The sequence below is a fragment of the Lissotriton helveticus genome, chromosome 3_2, assembly GCF_964261635.1.
Source record: "Lissotriton helveticus chromosome 3_2, aLisHel1.1, whole genome shotgun sequence".
Lineage (NCBI taxonomy): Eukaryota > Metazoa > Chordata > Amphibia > Caudata > Salamandridae > Lissotriton > Lissotriton helveticus.
The window spans coordinates 196998934-197025031 of NC_136062.1; the positions used below are offsets into that span (position 1 = coordinate 196998934).

The window sequence follows — 26098 nt, forward strand, 5'->3', positions numbered from 1 at the left end:
AGGGTCAAACACACATAGAATTCTATGCTTGTCCTGAGGTGTTGGATAAGGGTAGAACACATTCAACGGGTTGGTCTTGCAAGCAATCCAGAAAGCAAATAGGGCACGTTTTACGGGCAATTTGCCCATAATAGAGTTTATAGTCTGTGAAGCGATTTCTTGTATGGCAATCAGTGACTGTGGCGCAGGACATGATGTAACTGCTCTGCCTGCTTTTGTCTGCAGTATGTATAGTCTGAGTCTTCTATTTAAGGTTACCACTTGCATAAAATATTGCATAAAATGAAAAGCCCATATTATATGCGTGTTTATAGATGCAAACCAGGCAAAGTTCTTGTCCATTGGTAATGCGACTGGGAGCGAAATAATATAAAAATGGGAATTCATAAAAGGTAGAGACTGTCCTTTGGCACACTTTCCCTCATTCGTTTCTGAAAAGCAGGAACAGTCTTTAACCCTTCTGTGTAGAAGTTCTCATTGCGATATGGACTATTACCAATGTAGCTTTGCCCCCCGACCCACTTTTCATCCCCCTGCGAAATTCTGTAGAACAAACACTCAACACCAATGGGGAAACTGTTTTCTCACCTTCTCTTGGCTGCATGTTTGAGCAAACAACAACTGGCTCCCACACTTACTATGTGGTGGGGGAAGATATGGTTGATACATGCCAGGGAGAGACTTATAGAGGGTTTCTAAATGTTTCACCTACTTAAAAACAGTACAAAGAACTGGAGGAATACATATGACAATGTCCAGGACTTTTCATGTTGCTGGCGTATACGAGATGTCCTCCAACGAAGCTGAAAGACAGTCATCTTACACAGCACATGCAACCTAAGCACTAACAAAGTGGACGAAAGACCATAATATATTCGGTTGGTGGCAAAACCAATTGGACTCAATCCACACCAACTAATGCCATGTCTGTCTATTATGAACTATTTCTTACTGCTTCACTTGATTATAGTTATACACTGTGTGCCCTAAAGGATTGTGATGTCAATGAGTGTATTCTTATCCCAAATAAAATCTGAATATAGTTGGGGGGAAAAAAGAATGGATTTGGTAAGATCCTGTTTTTATCATATATATATATATATATATATATATATATATATATATATATATATATATATATATATATATATATATATATATACATACATATTTGTAAGCATTTCCGTTAAAGTAACAAGCATTTGCAATGCAATCGGTCTCACCTTTGGAACCTTATATGTATTTAACTATGCAGAATCCAGAGAATGCTAAAGTGATTCTGGTATGCTGGTATTTTACTGAGCTCTGCTGGTCGTTTTCAATCAAGAAAGTTAAATAGAGGCAGGATCCAGAAAAAGAAACAAAAGAAAGTCCCTCAGCAGAAAGCAATTCTGGTATTTTACCGACCTCAGCCGATCGTTTTCTATCAAGACAGTTAAATAGAGGCAGTTAAACAGAAAAAAGTCCCTAAGCAGAAGCAGGCAAGTCCTAGGGCTGATCTCCAGAGCCCACAAAGTGCATACACATATGCGTATATACTAAAGTATATATAGTAAAGTATATACAAGAGGTCTTAAATGCTCGATCTAAAAAGAGATGACTCTGGAGATGTTTAAATAGAAGACTTTCCACATAATAACTGTTAAACTTGGAAACCAACCTTGGCCCTAAACTATATTTAATAGGACAAGATTAGATTGCTCAGTATGTTTGCAAGTTAGTAGGTGGAAATACTACACCTATTTAATAAATATTGTTACTTTTCAGGAAGGATTTTCACTCATTGATTCCCAAAAATGGTTGAAGATCGGAAAGCGAACTGACTGCCTACTGTTCAGTGCCAAAGTAAAGGTAAGGTTCAGTTTTGCTGTGGAAATTAATGTAGCGGATACTTTCATGCTCATCAGCTCTGTTTTTTTTGTTTTGTCATATATGATGTTGTGTTATAACAGTCATGCATTTCTTGACATACCAGTGCTGACATCCACTTTCTTCTGGCTGTGTCCTGGATGAGGGTGGATTGGATGCATGTGGCCAGCCGGGCTGCTGGGCAAAGCAGATGCTTCCCCAGGTGGCCCACTGACCAATCATTTTTTACATTCATCAGCCTCTGATTATGACTTGCAAATATTTAAATACATGATTGTTACACCTTCAGATTTGTGTTAGGATCACTGCTTTTCAGACAGTACTTTTTGAAGAGGCAGTGACCATACGTTGTGAATGAAGCACCTGTATCAAGTGGCCAGTGCTGAAGACAGTGTGTGGTTGCCTCATCATGCCATGCTGTCCTCCCACTGACTGCTAAAAGATGGACTTGAGAATGAATCTGCATCCTCAAGTGGTAACTCCCAGGGGCCAAAGGTATGGTGACATGATGCTATTAGCTCTTATTCTGCTTCCGATGAACTGTCATTGGGTGTGCTGCCACCCCTTGACGTGAGTCTAGATGCCTTGGTCCTAGAGGGAAAGGGTTGATTGATCACAAACCTAACATCTAACTTGCCACTATGGGTGTGAGTAATGACAAGCCTGAGGGTTCTCTACTTTTATTATGCAGTTCCCTACATTAGGAGCATTATTTTTGAGCTCTCTAAATTGATCACCGGTTTCAAGCTAGCCTTTCTGATATGGGGTGATGCCCCAACCGGTCCCAGGATGCTTGTTTTCCAGTCCAGGGAGGACCTGGCCTGGCAGTTCGGGCTCGACTGTTCCTATGGGGAAAAGGATCAAGGCTGATTTGCGTATAGCTGGGTCCAAACTGGAATGGCGTGGTGAGCAAAATAACAATGGATTAAACCCAGATCTATCACTGGGGGTGAATGTTTGACAATGTTCAGCATTCCGTCCATGATCTTTTTGTGTTGCATTTTCATCCTAAGTTGGAAGGGTATGCCCAGACGTGGCTCCTGGGCTCGCTACGCCACCAGTTTCAAGCTAGCCTGGCTGATATGGGGTGATACCCCGAAATCGGTCCCAGGATGCTTGTTTTTCGGTCCAGGGAGGACCTGGCCTGGCGGTTTGAACTGGAAAATTCCTACGGGGAACAGGGTCAAGGTTGATCCGCATATGGATGGGTCCAAACTGGAATGGAGTGGGAGCAAAATAACTTTGGATTAAACCCAGATCTCTGACTGGGGGTGAATGTTTGACAATGTTCAACATTTCGTCCATCATCTTTTTGTGTAGCATTTTCACCCTGAGTGGTAAGGGTATGCCCAAACTCAGGTCCCGTGCTCGCTACGCCACCGGTTTTAAACTAGCCTGGCTGATGAGGGGTGATGCCCCGAAACTGGTCCCAGGATGCTTGTTTTCCGGTCCAGGGAGGACCTGGCCTGGCTGTTCGGGTTGGACTGTTCCCATTGGGAACAGGGTGAAGGCTGATTTGCGTATGTGTGGGTCCAAACTGGAATGTCGTGTTGAGCAAAATAACGATGGGTTAAACCCAAATCTCTGACTGAGGGTGAATGTTTGACAATGTTCAACATTTCGTCCATCATCTTTTTGTGATGCATCTTTCTAAAAGTGGCATTTTCAAAATTGCAATAAAAAAACGATTTTACCATTAATAAGGTTTTTCATTACAATTCCAAAGATACCAGAAATGATATAGCCACCTGCTCTCAATTGAAAATTACAGTGCATTAACTGTAATAAGGAAGTATCCATGTTCTCCTATGGAAGAAGTAGGACTCACAGTAGCGAAAAACAAATGTAGGAGTTTTGTCACTACCAAGACATGTAAAACTTAAAAGTACATGTCCAAACGTTTATTTACATAGCACCCTGCCCTATTAGCTACCTAGGGCCTACCTTAGGGGTGACATATATGTAATAAAAGGGCAGTTTGAGGCTTGACAAGGAGGTTTCTACTTAAGTGGGTGGCACAATATGTGCTGCAGGCCCTTGGGAGCATTTAATTTCCTGGTCATGTATATATGGTATACCACTCCACAAGGGATTTATAGGTAAATTAAATATGCCAATTGAGCATGGGCCAATTTAACCATGTTTTAGGGGAGTAAGCACAAGCACTGTAGTCTGGTAAGCAGTGGTAAGGTAAACAGAGTCCTAAGGCCAACAAAAATAAGTCCAGCAAAATAGAGTGATAGAGGCAAAAAGTTTGAGGGAAGACCACCTTAAGGCTGATAGACACAACACACCTCAATCACTAAAAATAGATTTCTAAGCCAATACAATCTGTATACTATATGGGAGCAGTTTTTGACACTGCAAACAGAAAAAGGCTTCCTTCAGAATTGTTGTGATCTGAAGAAAACAGCCCACCCAAAGGGCGAAACAAATATTGCCTCTACTACATTGAGTGACTCCCTACATCTTCAATATCGAATGCCTGCCTGAATATGAGACTGCAGCAGCAATGTCTGTAAAATCACTAGGTCCAGTTTTCATTCAACTGGGAAGTCAAACTATCACCACAGGCGGCGCAATTGGTCAGTTGTCCGTGCTTTCCAGAGAACCTGTTTTGTGAAACATTGTCTCATCAGCCCACCTTTTGATTCTGTTCACAAGGTTTCCTTACAACACCTTCTTGGTTGCGATAATAACTGCATACAGGGTTAGCAAGATATAGGATCTAGGTGCCCATGAACCATACAACTTTTTCATAGTAATAGTGTAGAAATGAGAACTCACCATAAAATCCTACATAAAGTGGGTTTGGACGTTCATGTTAACCAAACCATTTCTTCACAAAGATTTCTTCAGAATCCATCTTTTCAGTTAGAGAGGTCCCTCTACACACTTGGCATTAGATGAGTTTTAAAGTTTTATCCAGACAAGACCAAAGATTTAAGGAAGTCCAAACTATTATTTGTCAGCAATGGTCCATTACGCATTGAGTTTGCTTCATTGAAACAATATCTGGGTAGATGGATGGTTTCTTGCATTGTGCTTTCAAAACGCTAACAAACACTTATCCAGTAGACCAGGCTTCTCAGAGTAGCTCATGAGCTATTGGTAGCTCTGCAACTTCCTGTAAGTAGCTCTCCTGTCTGCACCCAGCCTACTAAGTTGGAAACTTCTCCTTGGTTGATTTAATATATGTATACCAAAATTGAAAAGTGCTTTTTTGAGCTTCAAATGTGTGTACTTCCAGCAATCATAAGCTGATGTTCGGAGAACAGTGGTTGAATTTCCTAAATGTATTTAAAACTGATATTTGAATGATAAATTATGTGGAGATGGGGAGAGTTATTACTAATATTATTACCTTGACACCCGGGGCATTGCAGCTGAGGCTGTTTACCCAGATATAAAAGCATTATAAAATGACAAAGCCTGTTTTACAATATTGATAGCAACCAGCCTGATGCACTGGGTTGATCACTGCTGGTAATCTTGCATAGGGTGGCCATTAAGTCATCTTGTCTGATGCTGTCACTATTATAACACCAATGCTAGTAATTAGTGATGATTTTCATTGAACAAAAGTAGCTCTTATTACAGAGAAGGACAGAGACCTATGCAGTAGACCAAAGCCCTATTCAACCAGAGTTAAAGTTGCTACTGATGCTTTATTGAGATATATTCCATTTTCTGAGATCTGCAAAGCAGCAACCTGGAGGTCTTCACAGGGTACTATTGCCTTAATTCAGGTTCTAGATCAGATGTCCAAGAAGGACAGGCCTCTTTGAGAAATTGTTTTACTTAGGTCTATGGATCTGTTTATTATCTTTTCATCACAAAATCGGCGATGAGCTGGCTGTTCTATTCAGTGCTCATGATTATCAATGAAGATCCCCTGAAGGAGAAGGAACAGTTTCTTCCCTGCAGTCTTAGTTCTACATGAAGGGAATATCCATTAAATTCATAAGTAACCCTTTCACCTCCTCGTTGGAAGAGATCAGCTAAGTGTATCCTCAAAACTCTCTTAATGCATCAATAAGAACTAAAGTAACTGCCATTTAAAGGGTATGATGAAGCACAGCAGGTTCTTTTTTCACTTTAGAATAGCTGCAGCCCATAGAGCTGCATTGCCCTAACCTACCCCTTCAGAGTTTGCAAAAGATATTTTTGACAATTCTGGATGTATGTATTGTTTCCAGTTCTAAAGAAAATTAATGGATTTGGCAATGTAACGGTCTTAGACTGCTCAATTGTACATTTTTGTCACATGTACATCCTGACCTTTCCGAGATGTACACATAATGTACAAGTTGTTCGGGATACTCCTCATGGGCAGGATGTTTCAGTTCTTATGATTTCAATTGAGATTACCCTGAAGCAGAACTAGGATTACAGGATTACAGGTAAGAAACCGTTTCTTTTCTGTCGGGTTGGTCATGCTCTCCCACAGTTCTGTAGTCTCTAGTCTTCTTCCAAGTGCTGCACAACATGTGTATGTTCTCCTCTTCACTATATTTTCAGACTTTCAGCTGTCCTCTAACTCACGGGAGCACTCATAATGCTGGGCTATGGTAGCTAACAGACACAAATGCAGACTCCAACCACTTCCTTTTGATGGGGAGTTGTTGCTGCATGCAACAGGCAGCAGGCTTCACAATCTGAAGTATGCCTATACAAGTATGATGCTTCTATCTGAAACACAGTGCAAACCTGTACCTGGGAGACTTGGGGGTAGATCCTTATTCCATTTCCCTACTACAAGCTACTCGCTAGTTTACTGCAGGTTTTTTACTTAAGGCTAAAACTTTATAAAGTGAGGGGTTAGTTGAAGTTTTAAAAAATTTCAGCAGGAACAATAAAGGATGGGCTACCACCATGGACTAGTTAGATGAATCCCCTCTAATAGAAAAACAATACTGGTTTCATTCAGCTTGCTTTGATGACCTTTGATCCCAGGCTTGCATAGAAACTCAGGCATGAACAATATTTCTTTCTATCCATGGCCACTCATCTCCTCATTGTTCTCTGACATTTCCCTGTAGCAGTGGATCTAGCTCCCATTTGCACATTCCTGCCTTACGTCATTTTTGTGTCCACAAGGGAGGTGCTTCCACACCATCCTCTAGTTTCAAGCTACAGGTCATGAAATGGAAACCGCAAAGAACTTGCAGTTTGCGTGCATACAACTGAAAACCTAAACACAGTGCACAAATATGCAATTTCAAGCACCCATATTATGAGTTTTACAGTTTATTTTGGTTTTAAGGAAACACATGTACTGCGAAACAAGTTCTCAATTTTCAGTCAACAGATCAGCAGTTCACTTTAAAAAAAACAAGCAGCATTTCTCCAGTATTAGGGGTGTCTTTCATAGATTCACATGCTTGAATATTCCCCGTCGTCGAAGTGGGAGTCCCACGGTAAATAAAATAGCAATAATGCTAAAGATATATATATATATATATATATGAAAAACATAATACATAATAAAGGAGAGGAAATACAACTGAAAACCTCTAAAACAATTCCTACATAGGAATGCATGGTAAAGAGAAAAAACTATTTGTAACACACCAGTGTCATTATGTTAGTCCAAATTACAGCCAATCAGGCGCTAGCACCCTCTACAACCTTCTCCGCAGAAGCTCAGGCCCTCAGATTTTCTACCGCACGTCGTGTGAAGGGAGTCTCCCTGAGCTCTGCTCAGTTTTTCACCTCAAAACTTCTAGTTCCAGACTTTTCTCAACATGTCAAGTAAGAAGTCTTTGTTCAGACCTTGCTCTTCTTGTGGGAAGCTGCGCCTTTTTGAAAAGGACCCCCACCAGAAGTGTATTTATTGTTTATACCCAGATCATGAGGCTGGTAGCTGCAAGTTCTGTAGAACTTTTTCTACTAAGACTCTTAAGGACAGAGAAGGCCGTCTTCTCCTTTGGCTTCCACGTCTAAAGGACAAAGATTCTGCCCTGTCAGATGCAGAAAGTTTTCAATCTGTTTCTTCTTCTGCCTCTAAGCGTGGTAGTGTTCAGGACTTTCCATCTCCATTCCTCAAAAAGAAGAAACTGGCCCTGTCTCTGGCTTCTGTGGTGTCTCCTACCACTCCTACTACCACTACGCCCACGAGACCTGGCTCTCAGGCATCTTCTTCTGCCTCTCGGGGTGTTTCCACGCCTCTCAGAGTTCCGTCGTCGACGGGACCGTCTACGAGCGTCCCAACGACAAGAACCGCACTGACTGCATCCTCGACGACGACGCTGACGACGGCATCAGCTTTCACTTTGTCGACGGTCTCGTCGACAGCATACACGTCGACAAGAGTTTCTCTTCCTTCCAAGCCTGTCCTGTCAACGATTCCCATCACCTCGTCGACGAAGAAGAAAGAATCCTCGTCGACGAAAGACTCCTTCGACCAAAGCCCTGTCGACGAGGACTCCGTCTACGGAAGTTCAGCCTGCGTCGACGACTGCACCGTCGACGCCCGTGCCGTCGACGACTACACCGCCGACGACTGCTCTGTCGACGACTCCGTCTACGATGGATCGCCCGTCGACGACTCCGTCGACGCTGAGTTCTTCAAAATCATCCTCGTCGACAGCAAAATCAGTTCCGTCGACGGCGCCGTCGACGGCGGCACCGGTTTCATTTTCCTCATTGCCTTTGGTGCCTTTGAAGACTTCAGGATCCTCTGCTGATTCCACCCATCGTCTCAATAAGGCTCCGTGCTGGCAGATCCCGGCTCCAGAGCCGAAACCACCTTCTCCAATGTTCGCCAGTACCTCCGAGCATGAGAGTGACTCTGAAAATGAAGGTGACACGTTTGGGGCAGCCCATAGCCCCTCTGACTTGATTATAAAATGTCAGGACTCGGACACTGACGAAGATGACGGAGACCAAGAGTCTCAACCTGAGGCGCAGTTGGTCCAAGTGCCTATGGCTACGATACCATTAACATTAATCTCAAATCTCCAACATATGTTGGACGATTACAAACGTCGCTTTCCAGCAACGCCACAAGGTACTCCCGTACCATCTCCTGCTGCTGTTGCACTGCCACCACCGTTTCTTCCGCCAACGTTACCACCTACAACTTCGTCTCAGGTTCAGACTTCTATCAGGATCCATACTACTGTTTATCCGCACGATGCAGATGATGAGGCGGTCCCAGAACGTGAAGACGGAGAGGTCCCTGACAATTCGGACGAAGATGCAGGCGACCAGGATATGGCAGAGTGGGACGATTATAGAGCACAGACGCCCTCTCCTCAGCCAGGAAACTCTGGTGAATCACCTCCTGTAGATATCGCCAGTTTTTATCTACTAATGGACAAAGCGGCTCAGCGATTCAAGTTGCCTAGATCGCAACGTGAGGAGGATTGTTTCCTCTACGATTTTAAGGATAAACCTTATAAGCAGGTCCACACAATCCCAATCATCGATTTTGTTTGGAAGGAGGGGATTAAACTCATGCAAGCTCCAAACTCGTTACCTGCTCAAATACCGCGCCTTGAGAAAAAAATACAAGGCCCCAACTGGTTCTCCGGCATGCTTGATTTCTCACCCTAAGCCGGACTCAGTAGTCACTCTAGCGTCGAGCCCGGAACCCAGCGTCTCAAATCACCGCACCTCCAGATAGAGAGGGTCGACGCCTAGACGCTATTGGCCGCAGGTTTTCAACCATGGCTTCTACTTCTGTCCGTGCGGCCAATGCCATTTTGGGACGCTATGACCGGCAGATGTGGTCAGACATATCTGCATTAATGGATCTTATACCGGAAGCTTCCAGGGCGAACGCTCAGCAGATTCTTCATGATGGCCAGAGAGCTTCGGAAGAAATGATCGACTGTGCAGTCGATATTGCGAATACAGGTTTCCGTCTGCTTGCAAGTGCAGCTGCCCTCCGACGCCAGGGTTGGTTAAAATCCACCTCTTTCCGGCAGGAAGTCCAATCCAAGATACTGGATATGCCGTATGATGGTGAATCGCTCTTCGGTTCTCACATCGATGATGCCCTGGAGTCCATTAAGAAAGACACTGATACGGCAAAGTCTTTGGGCACATTGCAATTCCGGAAGCAGTCATTTCGAGGTGCGCGCGGGCTCGGCACTTCTTCCAATTTTCGAGGAGGGCAACAATACCGCTCCTACAATCAGGGAAACCAGCGTTACACTTCCACTCAGCAGACTCGTCAGCAGCCCTCCATACCCTATAGGGGAAAGTCCTCCTATCGCGGCTCCACTCCTAGGCGCCAATGACTTTTGCAATCCCCAAAGTGTTGGAGGTCGAATCTCTCTGTTTTATTCTCAGTGGTCCTCCATCACCTCGGACGCTAGGTTTTGGACATTGTACGGCGGGGTCATACCCTGGAATTCGTCGAGATTCCTCCTCGTACTCCACCTTTTGGCCCACCTCCTCCACACCTCGAGGAGCTTTAACATCAAGTCCGTCTTCTTGTTTTAAAAGGGGCAGTCGAAGTGGTCCCGAAACATCAGAGGGGAGAAGGGTTTTACTCTCGATTCTTCCTCATACTCAAGAAGACCGGAGATTGGTGACCCATTCTGGATTTGAGGGTTCTCAACCAGTTCCTAAAGTGCCAATCTTTCCGCATGCTGACATTACTGGAAATCCTGCGTCTTCTATCCAGCGAGGATTTCATGACCACCATAGACCTTCAAGACACGTACTTTCAAGTCCCAATTATCCAACAACATCGCCAGTACCTGCGTTTCAAAGTGGGACAAATGCACTATCAGTTCAAGGTCCTGCCCTTCGGGCTGCGATCAGCTCCTCGTGTGTTCACGAAAGTACTGGCCCCCGTGGTGGCTCACCTGCGTCTCCAGGGTGTTCAAATTTTTCCATATTTGGACGATTGCCTCCTCAGGTCTCAATGTCACCATCAACTATGTCAGGACACTCGTCTTTGCCAGCAGGTGTTTCAATCCCTGGGGTTGACCATCAACGTCGAAAAGTCACAGTTTACGCCTCTGCAAACGAGAAACTTCTTGGGAGCGATCCTAGACACGAAACTTTCAAAAGCGTTCGTCTCGCAGGAGCGGCGACAGAAGATCCTTCGTCTGGTCTCCCTCATTCGAAGATAACAGTCCGTTTCTGTTCGGACGTTAAAGTCATTTTTGGGAATGGCATCATCCTGTATCGCACTGATCCCAAATTGCAGATTGCGAACCCGTCCCATTCAGGAGGAACTGGACTTACAGTGGCGTCAGGTCTCCGGGTCTTTCAACGACCTAGTCGCGGTCACGGCTCGCATGAGAAAAAGCTTGCTTTGGTGGGCGCAGCCAACCAATTTGGAGACGGGAACGTCGTTCCTCGTTCACGCACCAGATCTCACGCTCACGACGGACGCCTCTCTGGAGGGGTGGGGCGCTGATCTCCAAGGCCTATCCATCAAAGGCAAGTGGACTCCGCCCCAACGCAAGTGGCATATCAACAGGCTAGAGTTGATGGCGATCTTCCTTGCGCTCAAATCGTTCCTACCTGTAGTTCATGGGGAGTCAGTGCTTATCCAAACAGACAACACCACCAGCATGCACTACGTGAACAAACAGGGAGGAACCAAGTCTCCACATCTGTCTCGCTTGGCCCAGTCGATCTGGGATTGGGCTCTCCAACATCAGATCTCCTTGACAGCTGTCCATCTGCCGGGCTTGTCCAACATCCTGGCGGACTCTCTGAGCAGGTCCTCTTCCTCAACGCACGAATGGGAACTGCAGCAGCCGACTCTGGATCTTGTGTTCCACCGATGGGGTCACCCAGCTCTAGACCTCTTTGCAACACCGGAGAATCGGAAATGCCCGTCTTACGCAAGTTGGCATCCCCACCCCGGGTCGTGCGGGAATGCCCTTTTGATCGATTGGTGCGATCTATTCGCTTACGCTTTTCCGCCGATTCCACTAGTACCGCGGGTGCTGTGGAAGATGCGGAGACAGCCTTGCCACATCATATTGATCGCACCTTGTTGGCCCAGACAGGCATGGTTTTCGGAACTGCTTCTGCTGTCCCAGTGCAAGCCCATCCCTCTGCGACCCCGTCCAGACCTCCTAACGATGGACAGGGGCCAAGTGTGCCATCCGGACCCCTCCACGCTACAGTTGTCGGCATGGAACCCGAGCACCTTGAATTCGCAAACTTGAACATATCTCAGGAGTGCAGAGACATCCTTGCTCAGGCTAGGGCTCCGTCTACCATAAAAACTTACAAACTCAAGTGGAAGAGATTTTGTCATTGGTGCGTGGCAGCGAATGTTCACCCCATCCATTCCACTCCGGAGCAGCTTCTTCCGTTCTTCTTAAGTCTCGCTCAGTCAGGACTTTCACATGCTACCCTGAGAGTTTTCCTAGCTGCACTCTCTCATTTTCGACATGATGGTTCTTTTTCCCTCTGTTAATCCAGAATCATAAGGCAATTCTTCAAAGGGCTCTTCCGCAAGTTCCCACCTGTTCGGCGCCCTCCTCCATCTTGGCACCTCAATGTTGTCTTATCTCAACTTATGAAGTCACCATTTGAGCCTATCCATAAGGCGGATATCAAATTCCTCACCTGGAAAGTTGCGCTTCTTTTAGCTTTGACTTCTTCTCGTCGCGTGAGCGACCTTCATGCTTTTACTGTCAAGCCGCCTTATTTACAGTTCAAACCTAACGGAGTGGCACTTCGCATCAACCCCTCGTTCCTACCTAAAGTGCCTACGGATTTTCATCTAAATGAGCCTGTGTTCCTACGAACTTTCTTTCCGGACCCAAGTTCTCCGGCGGAACAGCGCTTGCATTCTTTGGACATCAAACGATGCCTTAAATTCTACATTGCCAGAACTGCCTCCTTCCGCAAGTCCGATCAACTGTTCATTGCTTACGGACGACTGCGTAAGGGGCATCCAGTCTCCAAACCAACAATTGCTCGTTGGCTTTCTTCAGCCATTAACTACTGCCATCAACAAGCTGGCAAACCATTGCAGTCTTCAGTGAGGGCTCATTCTAGGAGGGCGATGTCTTCATTCACCGCCTTGTTTGCTGGTGTGCCTCTTCATCAGATCTGCCGTGCAGCCACATGGTCCAGCAGGCACACCTTCACCAAGCATTACTGTTTGGATACCACTGTGGGACAGGCAGTGCTTCGTCATCTTTTCCATTAAGGTGAGCCTCTGTTCCCCCCTCCTTGCTCTTTTTGCTGTGATTGCAATGATGTTTTACATGACTGTATGATTATTATTACTGTCTTGCTTGCCATATGTGCTTAGCAATCTCAGCTCTCGGAGGTTACTGCTTTCTATTCTATTCAAGTATGTGAATCTATGAAAGACACCCCTAATACTGGAGAATAACAATTGTTACTTACCTGTAAACAGGTGGTTCTCCAGTATTGGTGTCTTTCATAGATTCACATGCGACCCACCCTCCTCCCCTCAGAGGCTCTCTTCTCCCCATTCACTCTTGGTCACTTTGGTGCTACGAAAATCTGAGAGCTTGAGCTTCTGAGGAGAAGGTTCTAGAGGGTGCTAGCGCCTGATTGGCTGTAATTTGGACTAACATAATGACGCTAATGTGTTACAAATAGTTTTTTCTCTTTACCATGCATTCCTATGTAGGAATTGTTTTAGAGGTTTTCAGTTGTATTTCCTCTCCTTTATTATGTATTATGTTTTTCATATATATATATATCTTTAGCATTATTGCTATTTTATTTACCGTGGGACTCCCACTTCGACGACGGGGAATATTCAAGCATGTGAATCTATGAAAGACACCAATACTGGAGAACCACCTGTTTACAGGTAAGTAACAATTGTTCATCGTGCCCAAAAGAGTGTGATTTCTAAAAACTGCACCAAAACCTTATTCCTCATTGGACAGGTCCCGAAATGTGGGTCTCTTCATATATTCTTGTGTCCATCCAAGAGAGTCTGATGGCTAAATTTGTATCTGTATTGGCATGCGACAACCCAACACTCCAATTTAGAGGCATAAAATATCAGAACTCATGTGAGAAGCTGGCCCGGTATATGATGTTCACTACTGTAAGAAGGCACCTTGCACCAGTCCAGACAACCATTATGGTGATTTAAGAGGTCTCAAACAACCTTAGAAAGCTATCCTATGGGTAGCTGTGGAGAGCAGCCTTCGGGCTTAGTCTTAAAGGAGTATAAAGCAGCTTGTTTTACCAGAATGCAGTCTTATAGTATAGATTAAATGAAAAAGAACCACATCAAGTACTTATAAAAATATGTATTTATTATATAAAACTATCTAGTACGTTACAGTATCTCCTACACGCAGATAGACACAAAACACATAATACCTTAGCAAATAAATCACAGTAAATAGCACTAATACACATTGGGCCTGGGGGGGGGGGCAAACCATATACTAAGAAAGTGTTATAAGAACCACGACTAGAGTCAGGACAATGTTGTGAGGTAGTAGAATTCCTGGGGACCCACAGAACCACCCAAGGTAAGTAGGTAGGGAGCGTGTGCAGTGTGTGAACACAACCGCGTGCTCCGTACCAGTGTATGTGCAAGTCGGGGTTGGATTTTTAGGGATTGGGGACACCTCTCAGTGCACCCTAAAGAAACACAGTGGAAGACAGATGGTTGGAGAGCCACCCCACCAGTGGAAACCGTGGTACCCAAGTTACCTATCCCAGGGAAGCTGCGTGCATAGGTGTGAAGTGGCGTCAGAAACGTTGTAGAACTCAATAGAGGACTACAGGAAAGTGCCGCTGCTGGAAGAGGAGAACGTGTCTGGGGGAATGCAAACGTGGATTCTTGGAGAGGAGTACCTGATAGCAGAGGGGAAAGTGTCTATGTCACTCAGGGGTGACCAGGAGGCTTGGCAGACGGATGCCCTCCGATGTTGATTGTGTATGGTATGTTGACCCTGACCTTGACTCTGCAGCTGCGAGGACCAGGTGATGCTGTAGCTGACCAGGACCCGAATTCGAGCTGTTCCACGAAGGATGTTGAGTGCTGAGGGGTCGGTGTCCGGCGGGAGCACCAACAAGCCTTGGAAAATGCAACCCATGCAGGAAGTCAAGAAGGTGCACGGTTGGGACCAGCAAGGTCCAGAAAACTCCGGGCAGGCCCGAGCAATCAGGGGAGCCCAAGGAAAACAAAGGTGACCCTCAAATGGACCCCCAGACCGGAGGCACAGGAGTCGTGATAGGACCTCAAACAGCTCACCATAAGAAGCAGGCCACAATGCACACGATACAGTGTGGCCGAAGATTCTTGTCACTAGTGGTGCTCGAGGTTGGGGCTACTTGGAGCCTGAAGATCTTCTTGCAAAGATGTCAACAAGCCTTTGCTACTGCTAAGGGGACTCAGTACTCAGGCGTTCGGTTATTGCAATCCCCGCGAGGACTACTGGCCTCAAACTTAGTGAGAGGGTAAAGCAGGCTCGGGAGCTGGAGAAAACCACCACTTGTGTTTCAGAACCCACGGAGTCCAGAGGAGTTCAGGATCTGCAGACTTGTCGACCTAGTTGCGGTGCCTGCAAATGTAGGGGAGGGACTCCTTCACTCCAAGGGAGATTGCTTCGGTAGTCCTTGATGCTTCACAGGCCTTGGAAAGTTCCTGTATGATGCACAGGCACAGACAATGCAGCAGACTGGAAGGGAGATGAAGTCAGGCCCAAAAGAATTCCAGCGAAGTCCAGAGTGCCCAGACGGTAGAAGTGCAGTGGTTTTAATTCTGAATCTTATCCCATGACGAATTAGGGTCCGACACCCAGGTAAGCCCTTAAGTACCCTAGGGAAAGGGTTGGGAAGATTCAGGGGACCCTCTCAGGGGAGGATCTGGACAGGGGGGAGAATACTCCTATGTCCTTTGTCCAGTTTTGCGCCAGAGCGGGAGCCAATGGCTCCCAGGACTGGTTTGACCTGGACTATGCAAAGGGACACCAAATGTGCCCCTCATGCAGACTTTCAGGGGCAGGCAAGTGCACCCACCCAGCCCTAATACACTAAATCATGTCTGGGAGGTGGTCACACCTCCCTGCTCGAGCTTGGCTCAGCAGCAGGAGGGCAGAAATGTGTCTCTGGTCGGCAGCAACCATTTTATGCTGTCCGGGACTAGAAGGCTGGTACCGGGAACACTGAGAGCCTAATGGAGGGCTCTTCCAGTGCTTGGAATCATACTTCTAACACCGTTTACAGTGTGGGGGTATGATTCCAACATGTTTGATATCATACATGATAGGATTTGTTGCAGCGGTTTTCGAGATGGTCATCGCGTGAGTATACAGTGCCCTTCTATATAGTATATGGCTGCTTCACTGACATCCTGGGAGAATAGACTCCTTAGGCTGTAGGGGTGCCCTGCTCATGCAGGGGCACCCTCTCACTTAGATCCAAGCACCCTTCCCTCAGGATTGTAAAGGCCTGCTATAGGGGTGAATAATAGGTTTTAAGTGCAGTGACCCTTAGATATTGTAAATCTATATCTTTAGTAAGTGGTGAATGCACCAACTTACACAGGCTGCAATGGCAGACCTGTATTTCCCTTTTGAATGGTCTCTTAGGGGTGGCAAACTACATGCTTCAGCCCATGGGATACCTCTAGGGTACCTATGTCCTGGGTACATGGTGCCATATACTAGGGACTGACAAGGGTACCCCAGCATCCAATCTGGTGTGTACCTAAGTACAAAACACAACAGTTTAAGGAGAAAGCATATAGACCGGGTTCCTGATTAGCAGGATCCCAGTCAGACTAGTCAAAAACAGCATCACATCAAGCAAACAGTGGGGGTAACTATAAGAAGCAGATCCTACTTTCCTACAACTTATCAATCTGCTGTGGTGGCAATGCTCACAGATACTTGAATTGTAAAGAACTGAATACATTCTGTAAAGTGCACAATGAGTAGACGTGGCAACACAAAGGGTTGCTTATGAGGGACACACATTATATGATCCCCCAAGTGCTTAAGAAAGAAAGCAATTGCCTTAGCATGCAATTGTCACAGAAACACTCTGACCACAAAGATTTCTACAATCAAAGGTGTGGTCCTATATTCTGGAACAGATAGTTGATTATTGTATGGTATGTTATGGTAGGTCATTATCCCCGTGCTGAACAAAATCTTTTTGACATGAGTGATCCCAAGTGCTGTCAACTCAAATAAAGGGCCTCCCTTCTGTGAAATGAAATTCAAGGAGTTTTCTTTGTTTATGTGGTTTCAATATTGCAATATCACTCTAGTACCACGGGCAAATGTCATGTATCATGCCCTTCATGGCCACACTGATGAAAACTATCTAGTTGCTAGCCTGACGTAGAGTCCGGCCTTGGCAAAAATGTGCTAGAATTTTATGTTTAAATTTGTTTTATTGTCGTCACAGCCAAAGTAGCAGATACATGGTAAGCCGCGGCCAGAGGGGCGTCAACATTTGGTCCCCACCGGCAATCATAGCTACGTTTTAGAAATGAAAAACTAAAGTGTACCTCCCTCCCCTCCCCCATCCCCTACAATCCTCCGGGTGCCAGTGCAATCTACGATGTCCAGCAAGGTCGAGTTGTATGTGGGTCCTCTGGCGTGGGGCTCAAATGGGTTACTCTGTTGGCGCAGTCAGTCGTAGTAACTTTAAGTATCTCGAGCAGGTTAGCCCTGTAAATTCATGGGACAAAAGTGTGATGGTGTGAACAACAAGGAGGGACTTTAAAAAGGGGAGGACAATATTTAAGGGGGTCCAGTGTACGAGTCCTATAAACCTGTAACTGAATGAAGTACAAAGTTCCCCAGGAAGTAATGTTAGTAGGCTGAGCAGTCTCTCTCTCTCAAAGGATGTGTGAAAATAAAGGCGTCAGGGAAAAAGGGGGGTTTCCCTTGTCAGAACTAAGGATGCCTCACACAACACACTAGATTGATGACAGCGTGCCGAGCCACGCCGGTATGTGGGGTTAGGTGCTTAGAGGTGACGACTGCGCGCCAAACAGGTATTTACCTTACGGCTCAGGTCCCACAAGAACAGTCTGTGGGGACCTTCACCCGAGACTGAGGGGTTAAACTTCCTACACAGGAGATCTACCTGCCTTGGTTGTCGACCCCTCAGGTTGTATATTGCACATTCCCTAGCCCACTCTGGGCACACCAAGAGTTTATGAGCACACCTTGGGTCCTGAAGAATTGCCGATAAGGCATGAAACATGTTGACCTGACTATTGGCGAGGGTTGAACGAGACCAATCTCCATAGTTCTTGAGTCTCGGTACCCCTCCCCCCCACCATTTTTAACAAGGGAGTTAGCTACACTAATAAAGTCTTCTTAGTAGACTACACTCACCTTTTTTTAAAAACACACCCTTCATGCTCACTACTCCACTACTTAGGCCCCTCACACGCACTCAATCAACGGCTAGGAACAAAAGAACTCCACTAAAGTGTAGCACTTAGTGCTACCCATCAGGCATTGCAGCGCCGGCTTGACGTTGGAGCAGGAAGCCGATGATGAGACAATACAACCATCTGGCAGTATGACAATTGTCATCAATCTAGTGTGTGAGGCATCCTTAGTTCCGACAAGGGAAACCCCCCTTTTTCCCTGACGCCTTTATTTTCACACATCCTTTGAGAGAGAGAGAAAGACTGCTCAGCCTACTAACATTACTTCCTGGGGAACTTTGTACTTCATTCAGTTACAAAAGTGTGATGAACAGCTGCCAGATCTCCCTAAATGCGTCACCTTGTTGCGTAAGTGTCAGTGATAGCCTTTCCATCCCCAACAGATGCCATATACGATGTAACCAGTTCAGTCGAGATGAAACTCTCTCGGTGCCCCAGCGTGCTAGTATGGATTGATGTGCTGCCCCAAGGGCCAATGTGATATGCCTGCCTCGTCTGTATTTGAGTGGAAAAGTCTTTGGGTTGGGAATGCCCAGCACTATGTATGAAGGAAATCAGGGAAATTCAGTGTTGAAATGCGTATCAATGTCTGTCAAGAACTCCTCCCAAAATTATGTCAGCTTGGGGCATTCCCACAGAATGTGCACCAGTGTCCCCGGGGAGTTATGACTTCTCCAGCACCTATCTCCCCTATCTGGGTTCTCTCTGTTTAGGCGGACAGCGGTTAGATACCAGTACGTGGTAATTTTTGTTTAGGTTTGTATGCTGCAGGAATTAGTCGCTGTATGTCTTGTCCGATAATATATGTCTCTCCATTCCTCTGAAGACAATTGCCGGCCCAACTTCCTCTCCAACTGTAATTGTGTGGGATTTTCTGGATCGGGTTCCCCATGTGACAACATCATGTACAGTTCGGAGATAAGGCGCCTGTCTGAGTCTTTGGCAAGGAGCCATCTCTGAAACTTTGTCAGACGCCGCTGCACCACCCCCCTCATCGTCCCCCCTCATAGTCAACTGCATCACCCAGTGTGTACCGGAATCGTTCTACTTCTGGTACTGCATAGTCGGTCCGCAGAATTTCAAATAGGATGAAACCCTCCTCATCGAAAAAGTGGCCAATCGATCTACATCTAGATTTTTGCCACACCCTAAACGTGACGCTATCGAGTCCCAGGGTGAAGTGGAGCGGAGAGGGGAACGATGAGAGACCCCCACGGCTCGCCACTGTATTCCAGAGCTTTAAAGTGGGAGCAGTGATTGCAGCCAGGTAGAGGCTGGCGGGGCGATGAGCCCGGTCTAGGAAAAGGATCTTCCACAGGGCCGTTCCGCCGAGGGCGCTGTCCATGAACAGCAAGCTTTTTTCTGACTCTGAACGCAACCATTCCATGAAGAATCTGAGTTTTGCGGCTTGGAAATAGCCTTAGATGTATGGAATGCCTAGTCTGCCGCCAACGTTGGTCTATTCTCAACCGGGAGCAGCGGCCCGACCAGAAAAAGCTCTGGACAGCTTTCTGAAGAGTCTGGAGTGTCCCCGTTGAAGGCCACAGAAGCAATGTCCGGAATACATATAATATCCGGGAAGGACTGTCATCTTGAGTGCAGCATTCTGACCTATCCACCAGAGCGAATGCGTCTGCCATCCGGTGAGGCCAGACCTCACTCTTGCGACAATAGATATCACCTCTGCAATTGTCAGGGCTAGTTGGATACTCAGGCATGGTATGGAGTTTCGTGCCCATTGGATAGAGAAGCTTCGGGTGAGATATTCCTGTGTGTCCGGGGAGACTGTGAGGCTGAACACCTGTGATTTGGCTGGATTAATCGGAAACCCCGACACCGCCCGAATAACCTCACTTCTTCTTAGAAGCTAGGGAGGGTCTCTCTTGGGTTATCCAGCGAGGTGATGACATCATTTGCGTATAGCGTCATAAGGTGTTCCTTCCCTCCAAAGTGGATCCATGTATCCCTCTGATTGTCTCAAGCCATATGGGCGAATTGCTCCATATAGAGTGTGAATAACAGGAGGGATAGTGGGCACCCATGCCGTGTACCACAGGGAATGGGAAAGCCAAGGTAGCTTCTACCATTGACCCATACGGAGGCCCTCGGGTCCCCATATCCGCTCAGTACTGCTGCTAGATAGGGCCAGTGAACGCGTTCAAAGGCTTTCCCTGCGTCTATGCAAAATAGCATAGACTTGCGTTGAGAACGGGCGGTTTTGTCAATAAGATGTAGGATTCGCTTGGTGTTGTCTGAGCACTGCCTATTAGACCCAGACCAGGCAGCTTTCATCCCTATCAATTCCAGCATAAGGGGAGCGAGGTGAGTCATCAGAATCCCAGTAAACAACTTTGCAACGATATTCGAGAGCAAAATAGGTCGGTAAGACCTACACTGTCTCTTGCCTTTTCCTGGTTTCGCTATGACTTCAACCGTGGCCTCTGTCATGGAGGGGGAAGCGTTGCTGAGTCCGTAATCGAGTAAAATACCCTAGTAAGTAAAGGGGACAGAGAGTTGCAAAAAGCTCTATAAATGACGCAGAGAAGCCATCAGGGCCGGGCGATCTATGGGGTTTTAGTCTAGTAATCGCAGCTATGACCTCATCTATTCTAATCAGGTTATCGAAGTTTGCTGCTTGCTCCCTTGTCAGACGTGTGAACTTAGCTACTTGCAAGTATGTTGAGATGTCTTGGGCAGGGAAGGGAGGTCTTGTCCGGAGTATAAATCCTTATAGACAGCCGAAAACCTAGCCGCCACTGCCTCGGCCCCCTCAATTCCGGTTCCCTTATCCGACATAAGGGCCTCGACTACATTGGCCTGGCACTGTCCTTTTTAGCTTGTTCGCTAACATTCTCCCACATTTGTTACCCCTCCACCCCCACGTAGAAGGTGTGCTTAAGGCGAAATATTGAGTACTCCGAATTATCCACAATTAAAAAAGGTGATTGAATTTTAGAGTTTTGGGTAAGGAAAATATGAACCCACATTCCCAAAGGCAAGCTCACACACCCTCTGTCATAGACAAATACAGTACCAGGTTTTCAATAAGTAGAGACACATCAAATAATATACGGACAGGAGGAGAATATTAATATCAGCTAATCTGTGTCAAGGAGACATGATGTTAGCCAAGGCAAAAGGGATGCGAAAAGTCAATCAAGTCTTTGTCCCATGGCCCTGCATATTAACTGAATTTCCATGCAGTCAGTTTGAATATATAATCAGACCCTAAAAATAAACATTTAATTCCACATGCTAAGGAGACACCTTGTGTCATGTCATCTGTCCTGAGAGGAGGACAACACATACGCCACAGATCTGCTGCAAGAATTCTCATCTCATGAGGACTTTGCCATGGTCGAGCCCAGGTGTCTACCTGTTAGAACCCAAACCATATTTCTTACTTATGGATTTCTCAAGCATCTACCCCTTTTGCAGCTCAAATTTCTGACTGTTCCAATCACTGTCAGAATGCACTAACCTGATTGAATGTATGACGTTACAACGCATGCTTTTACCACGCATGCTGTTACAACGCAGGTTTTACTACGCATACCATTACAACGCATTACACTTGGGGGTGCTGGATAGTGAATAGTTTAATTTACTATTCCAACTCCAGTCCCCGTGGACACTAGGGAAGGTGTTGGATAGTAAATTAAACTTATTCCCTATCCTAGAGCGCCCCCCAGTGTAATGCGTTGTAATGGTATGCGTAGTAAAACCTGCGTTGTTACAGCACTGCGTTGTAATAGTTGCGTTGTAATGGTTGTAAACCACCTGATTCCGGGTCCAGTGGGAGCAATTAAAGTCTCTATTACTCTATGTACCAACAGCGGCCCATATGTTGGTTAGCAAGTGACCCCTGGAAATAGAATTGGATAAGACAGAAAACAGGGGCACTGAATGCCATCACTATGCTGGGCACTGATGTCTGCTGGGTCATAATAGATATTTAAAACCAAAAATGATCTCCTTAGTTCTTTACCTCTCTACGGAATTATCTAGCACTTGCTATGACAAATATTATACCTCCAGAATATCTGTAATACCTTTAAAAAAAGACAAGTATATTAGCTCCGCACCAGAGTTATGAATTTAAATGATCTCCTTAGTTCTTTATCTCTGTATAGAATCATCTAACACTTTCTCTAACAAATACAATACCTCCAGAATATCTCTAAAAAACAAGTATATTACCTCCAAATCAGAATTATGAGTGTAAACTTAATTTAGATCCTCATGCGCCAATACCTTGTTGTAGAATACATGAACTACCGGAACCAAAAACAGAATACCATGGACAATATTTATATCAGAATTTTGTCAAAAGGTTTATTAGACCAATACAGTCCCCATCTCCTTTCCATTACTTTTTGTTCCAAAGAATTGAAGCCAGATAAAAATGTGCATTGGTCACAGAGCAAGCAACACACAAAGGACATTACTGCAGCCAGCAAAACGGTTCTCTCCCTGCCCAAGAGGGGACTGCTAGTCCAGCATTATATCTGTACACTGAAGGGATCCGCCAACACGAGTGCCATTCACCATCGTAGCAGTTCCTTTCAGTGTACGAAAAAATCATCTCTCAGACTCTGCAATGACCCTACAGCCTTTCAATACTTCATAGATAAGGTTTAGAGAGGATTTTTAGATTCATTCAGTCAGTTTTATCTGCGTGATTCAGGTTCTCTAGGGACGCACACACGACATGTCAAGGTAGGTTTACAATGGTTGAGAAATCACCATCTTTTCAGTAAGATGGATAACTGAGTCTTTCATACTACTACCGAAGAGTTTCTGGGTTGCACAATTTACGTGGCAGGGTATTAGGCAAGGGGATATTGGTGTCAACAATTGTTTAGTAGCCAACATCAACCTTATTAGAATGTTTACAGCTCCCTTGACCACAATGGAGCTGCAGCGGCCTATATAAATTGTTATAAGATCGCTGCTCTAAACATTACAATGCCATGATTCACAGCCTCTGCCTCTCTGTTCTCCTCCCTCTCCAAAAGATATGATTTAGCAGTGGAAATTAGAAGTCAGGGCCTGTGCAGCATGGCACACAGGAGCTTCCCCTACCTTTCCTGTAGCTCAGAGTGTCACTGGAGCCTCAGGAGGAGGGAGGGTGAATGCTGCTCAGCTACTGGATCTCTCTGGCTTGGTAAAGCAGTTTAGCCAAGCCCAGGGAGAACCAGCTACTGACTTCAGCCTGCTTTCACAGCTATTGGTGTCAAACAAAGGCTTTGAAGCCACAGGATTTCGACCCCCTCAGGCTCCGAGAGGTCTGTGTTTAATTAATTAGGACAGTCTTCCCTTCTGGGTTGGAATGTTGTAATGGCCTTATAGCCTGCAGTAGCGGGGTCATACCAGCCATTGAAGGGCTTCTCTCTTGTTAAAGGCCCTCGCCTTTGGCTCCGGCCTTTAACGCTGGAACAGGCCTTTCAGTGGCCAGTGTAGCCCGCTACGGCGGGCTATACAGCTATATTAAAAGCTATACAACATTTGTGGGGCTATAAACGTTCTATAAAAGTTACCATTCATCAATTTTCTGAAATGGTAAATACCGTTATCAGATTACTATTTAGGGGAGAAGTTTTTGTATGATCTAAAGAGGCCAACTACGTTTTTGCTTTATGAAAGAACATTTTTCTATTGCCCCAGTTATGTAACATCTTAATGTGGAGCATCCATTTATTTTAGAAACAGATACTTCTTACTGTGCTATGGGAGATGTTTTTTCAAGTAGCCTATTTATTTTTCTAGCAAAATTAAATTATGCCATCACTGATAAGGAGCTTCTGGCAAAGAATCTGTCCTTCAGGGAATGCAGGCATTGCTTGTTGAGAGCCAAAATCCTAGTAGAGGTACATACTGATCAAAGAAATTTGAAATGTCTTAAATCAGCTAGAGCACTGACTCCCAGACTACATAGATGAACCTTGTTCTTTTCCCACTATGATTGCATAATCAATTATAAACAAGGTGCCAATAATGATAAAGCAGAAACTCGGTCTCAGTAGAAGCAACCTGAAAATGAAAATAAACTAATTAATGATCCACCATTAATTTTGTAATCAAGAACTTCCAGCCATCGTTTTATAGCTTTCAATAATGCGGAGTCATACTTTACAAAATTACGTATAGATATCTATTGTATACATAAGGAAGATTGGATTAAGAACAGGTAGACAGAAATGAGAACTATACATTGTGGAGCAATAGTTGGACTCAGCTTCAAATGTTTATGTCCCATGTTCATTAGGTGAATTTTATGCCAATAACCTAAACAGCAGTCTTTAAGCGGGGGGGGGGGGCACTATCATGATTTGTGGCAGCTTTCACTTAGTCACAAAAGCTGAGCATAACACTGAACTCCCAAGCGCTACGCTCATTTCAGTACAACTGGAACACTGACACCTAATCTTTGGTGGACACCCTACACATAGGCAGCAGAATGCAAATTCAGATACTACATTTCCCATGAAGCCTGGGACTCTCACAATTTTTTGGACATGTTGGTGGCCACTTTGAAGATATTGCGTATAAGTTTCTGCATGGTCCAGTGCATTCTTTCAAGACAATCTTGATGCTTGTTGCTGCAGAGGCCGTTGTTACCAGGACCCTGTGAAAACCTTTGAGATAGTTTACTTTTTGAAAGCGTGTTTGAACTTAAAGCTTAAAACACCGAAGTATTCTAAGAAATGTAGTTGTATATTGAAAACAGACTTGAATAGTTTAATCTGCTGTTACAGAGGTAACCTTGAAGGAGTATAAACCTATTTTTTGTTGCATACTTAGATACCATGGGGCTAATTTCGTGAGAGTCTTAAAGTCTTCCGACCTCAGGTCGGAGGCTTTTCCAGTCTCATTGCGGTTTCAGTTTCGACTGCCGCATTGCGATGCAGGCAGTCAAAAGTGAAACCGACTAGTCATTCCGACTGGATTTTGATGGGCTCAAGGAGCCGATAGGCCATTAGGAGGCCTGATCGTAATCCCATGGATGGCGTTTCTGCCATAGGGATTACGATGTCGGTTTCCCACAGGCTTTCCATGTCGGGCTTTCCGACATGAAAAACCTGTTGGAAAGCGACACCGGAGACCCCTAGAAAGGCCTCCTTCACCCTGCGGCCTTTGGCGGGGGCCAAGGGGGCAGCTATAGTGCCCCCCTGTTAATCTCTGCACCGTGTGGCAGGCACCCAGAGGTGCCTGACACGAGTTGTAGGGATGAACAGATTCTCCCATTGCCGGTTTACAGCCGCAGCACAAGCTCCCATAGGTAAATGGGAGTATGCGACCGCACCATTGTAATGCTGCAGTCGGGACCGCCGACCGGAGGTCGGTTCGTCCAGATTCCTCAACGGTGTTGCCCAACATCGTAACTAGGCCCTAAGTCTCATGAGGAATGGGAAGGATCTTCACCATTATTCACTGCTGATATTATGACAATGCATACATTGTATATTAGGTAGTGATATGTGCTCATGAAAATAAATCATTGATATTGGTGTGTAATTTGAAGTCCCAATGAATGCTGTTTATCCAGTATTGGGGTATCTTTCATAGATTCACATGCCTGAATCATTCCCCGTCGCCGAGGCGGGAGTCCCACGGTAATATAACATACAAAAGCAGTGCCTTAGTAAAAACTGTAGTAGGCTGACAAGACTATAGGCCCAAAAAAGGCCCAAATCTTAGTAGCCTATCTACCTCCGTATGTAAAAAGAACTGAAAATAGTTCCAACCAATCAGAAGTCAGCACCCTCTAGAACCTTCCCTGCAGAGGCAGTTCTCCTCAGATTTTCACAGCACGCCGTGTGGAAGGCAATCTCCCTGAGTGCCTACTCAGTTTTTTCCTTTTCTCTTCAGAATGTCTGA

At 45.5% G+C, this 26098-nt stretch overlaps 1 protein-coding gene across 7 annotated transcripts in view; it reads left to right on the plus strand.

The window, feature by feature from the left end:
• The window catches only part of REC114 (REC114 meiotic recombination protein), a 1622368-nt gene that overhangs the window by 789785 nt on the left and 806485 nt on the right, over positions 1-26098 (plus strand). For all 7 annotated transcript variants that reach the window (XM_078685054.1, XM_078685052.1, XM_078685055.1 and 4 more), the window contains one exon: positions 1768-1851. In XM_078685054.1, the coding sequence (XP_078541180.1) occupies positions 1768-1851 (84 nt within the window). The remainder of the gene's footprint in view (positions 1-1767; positions 1852-26098) is intronic.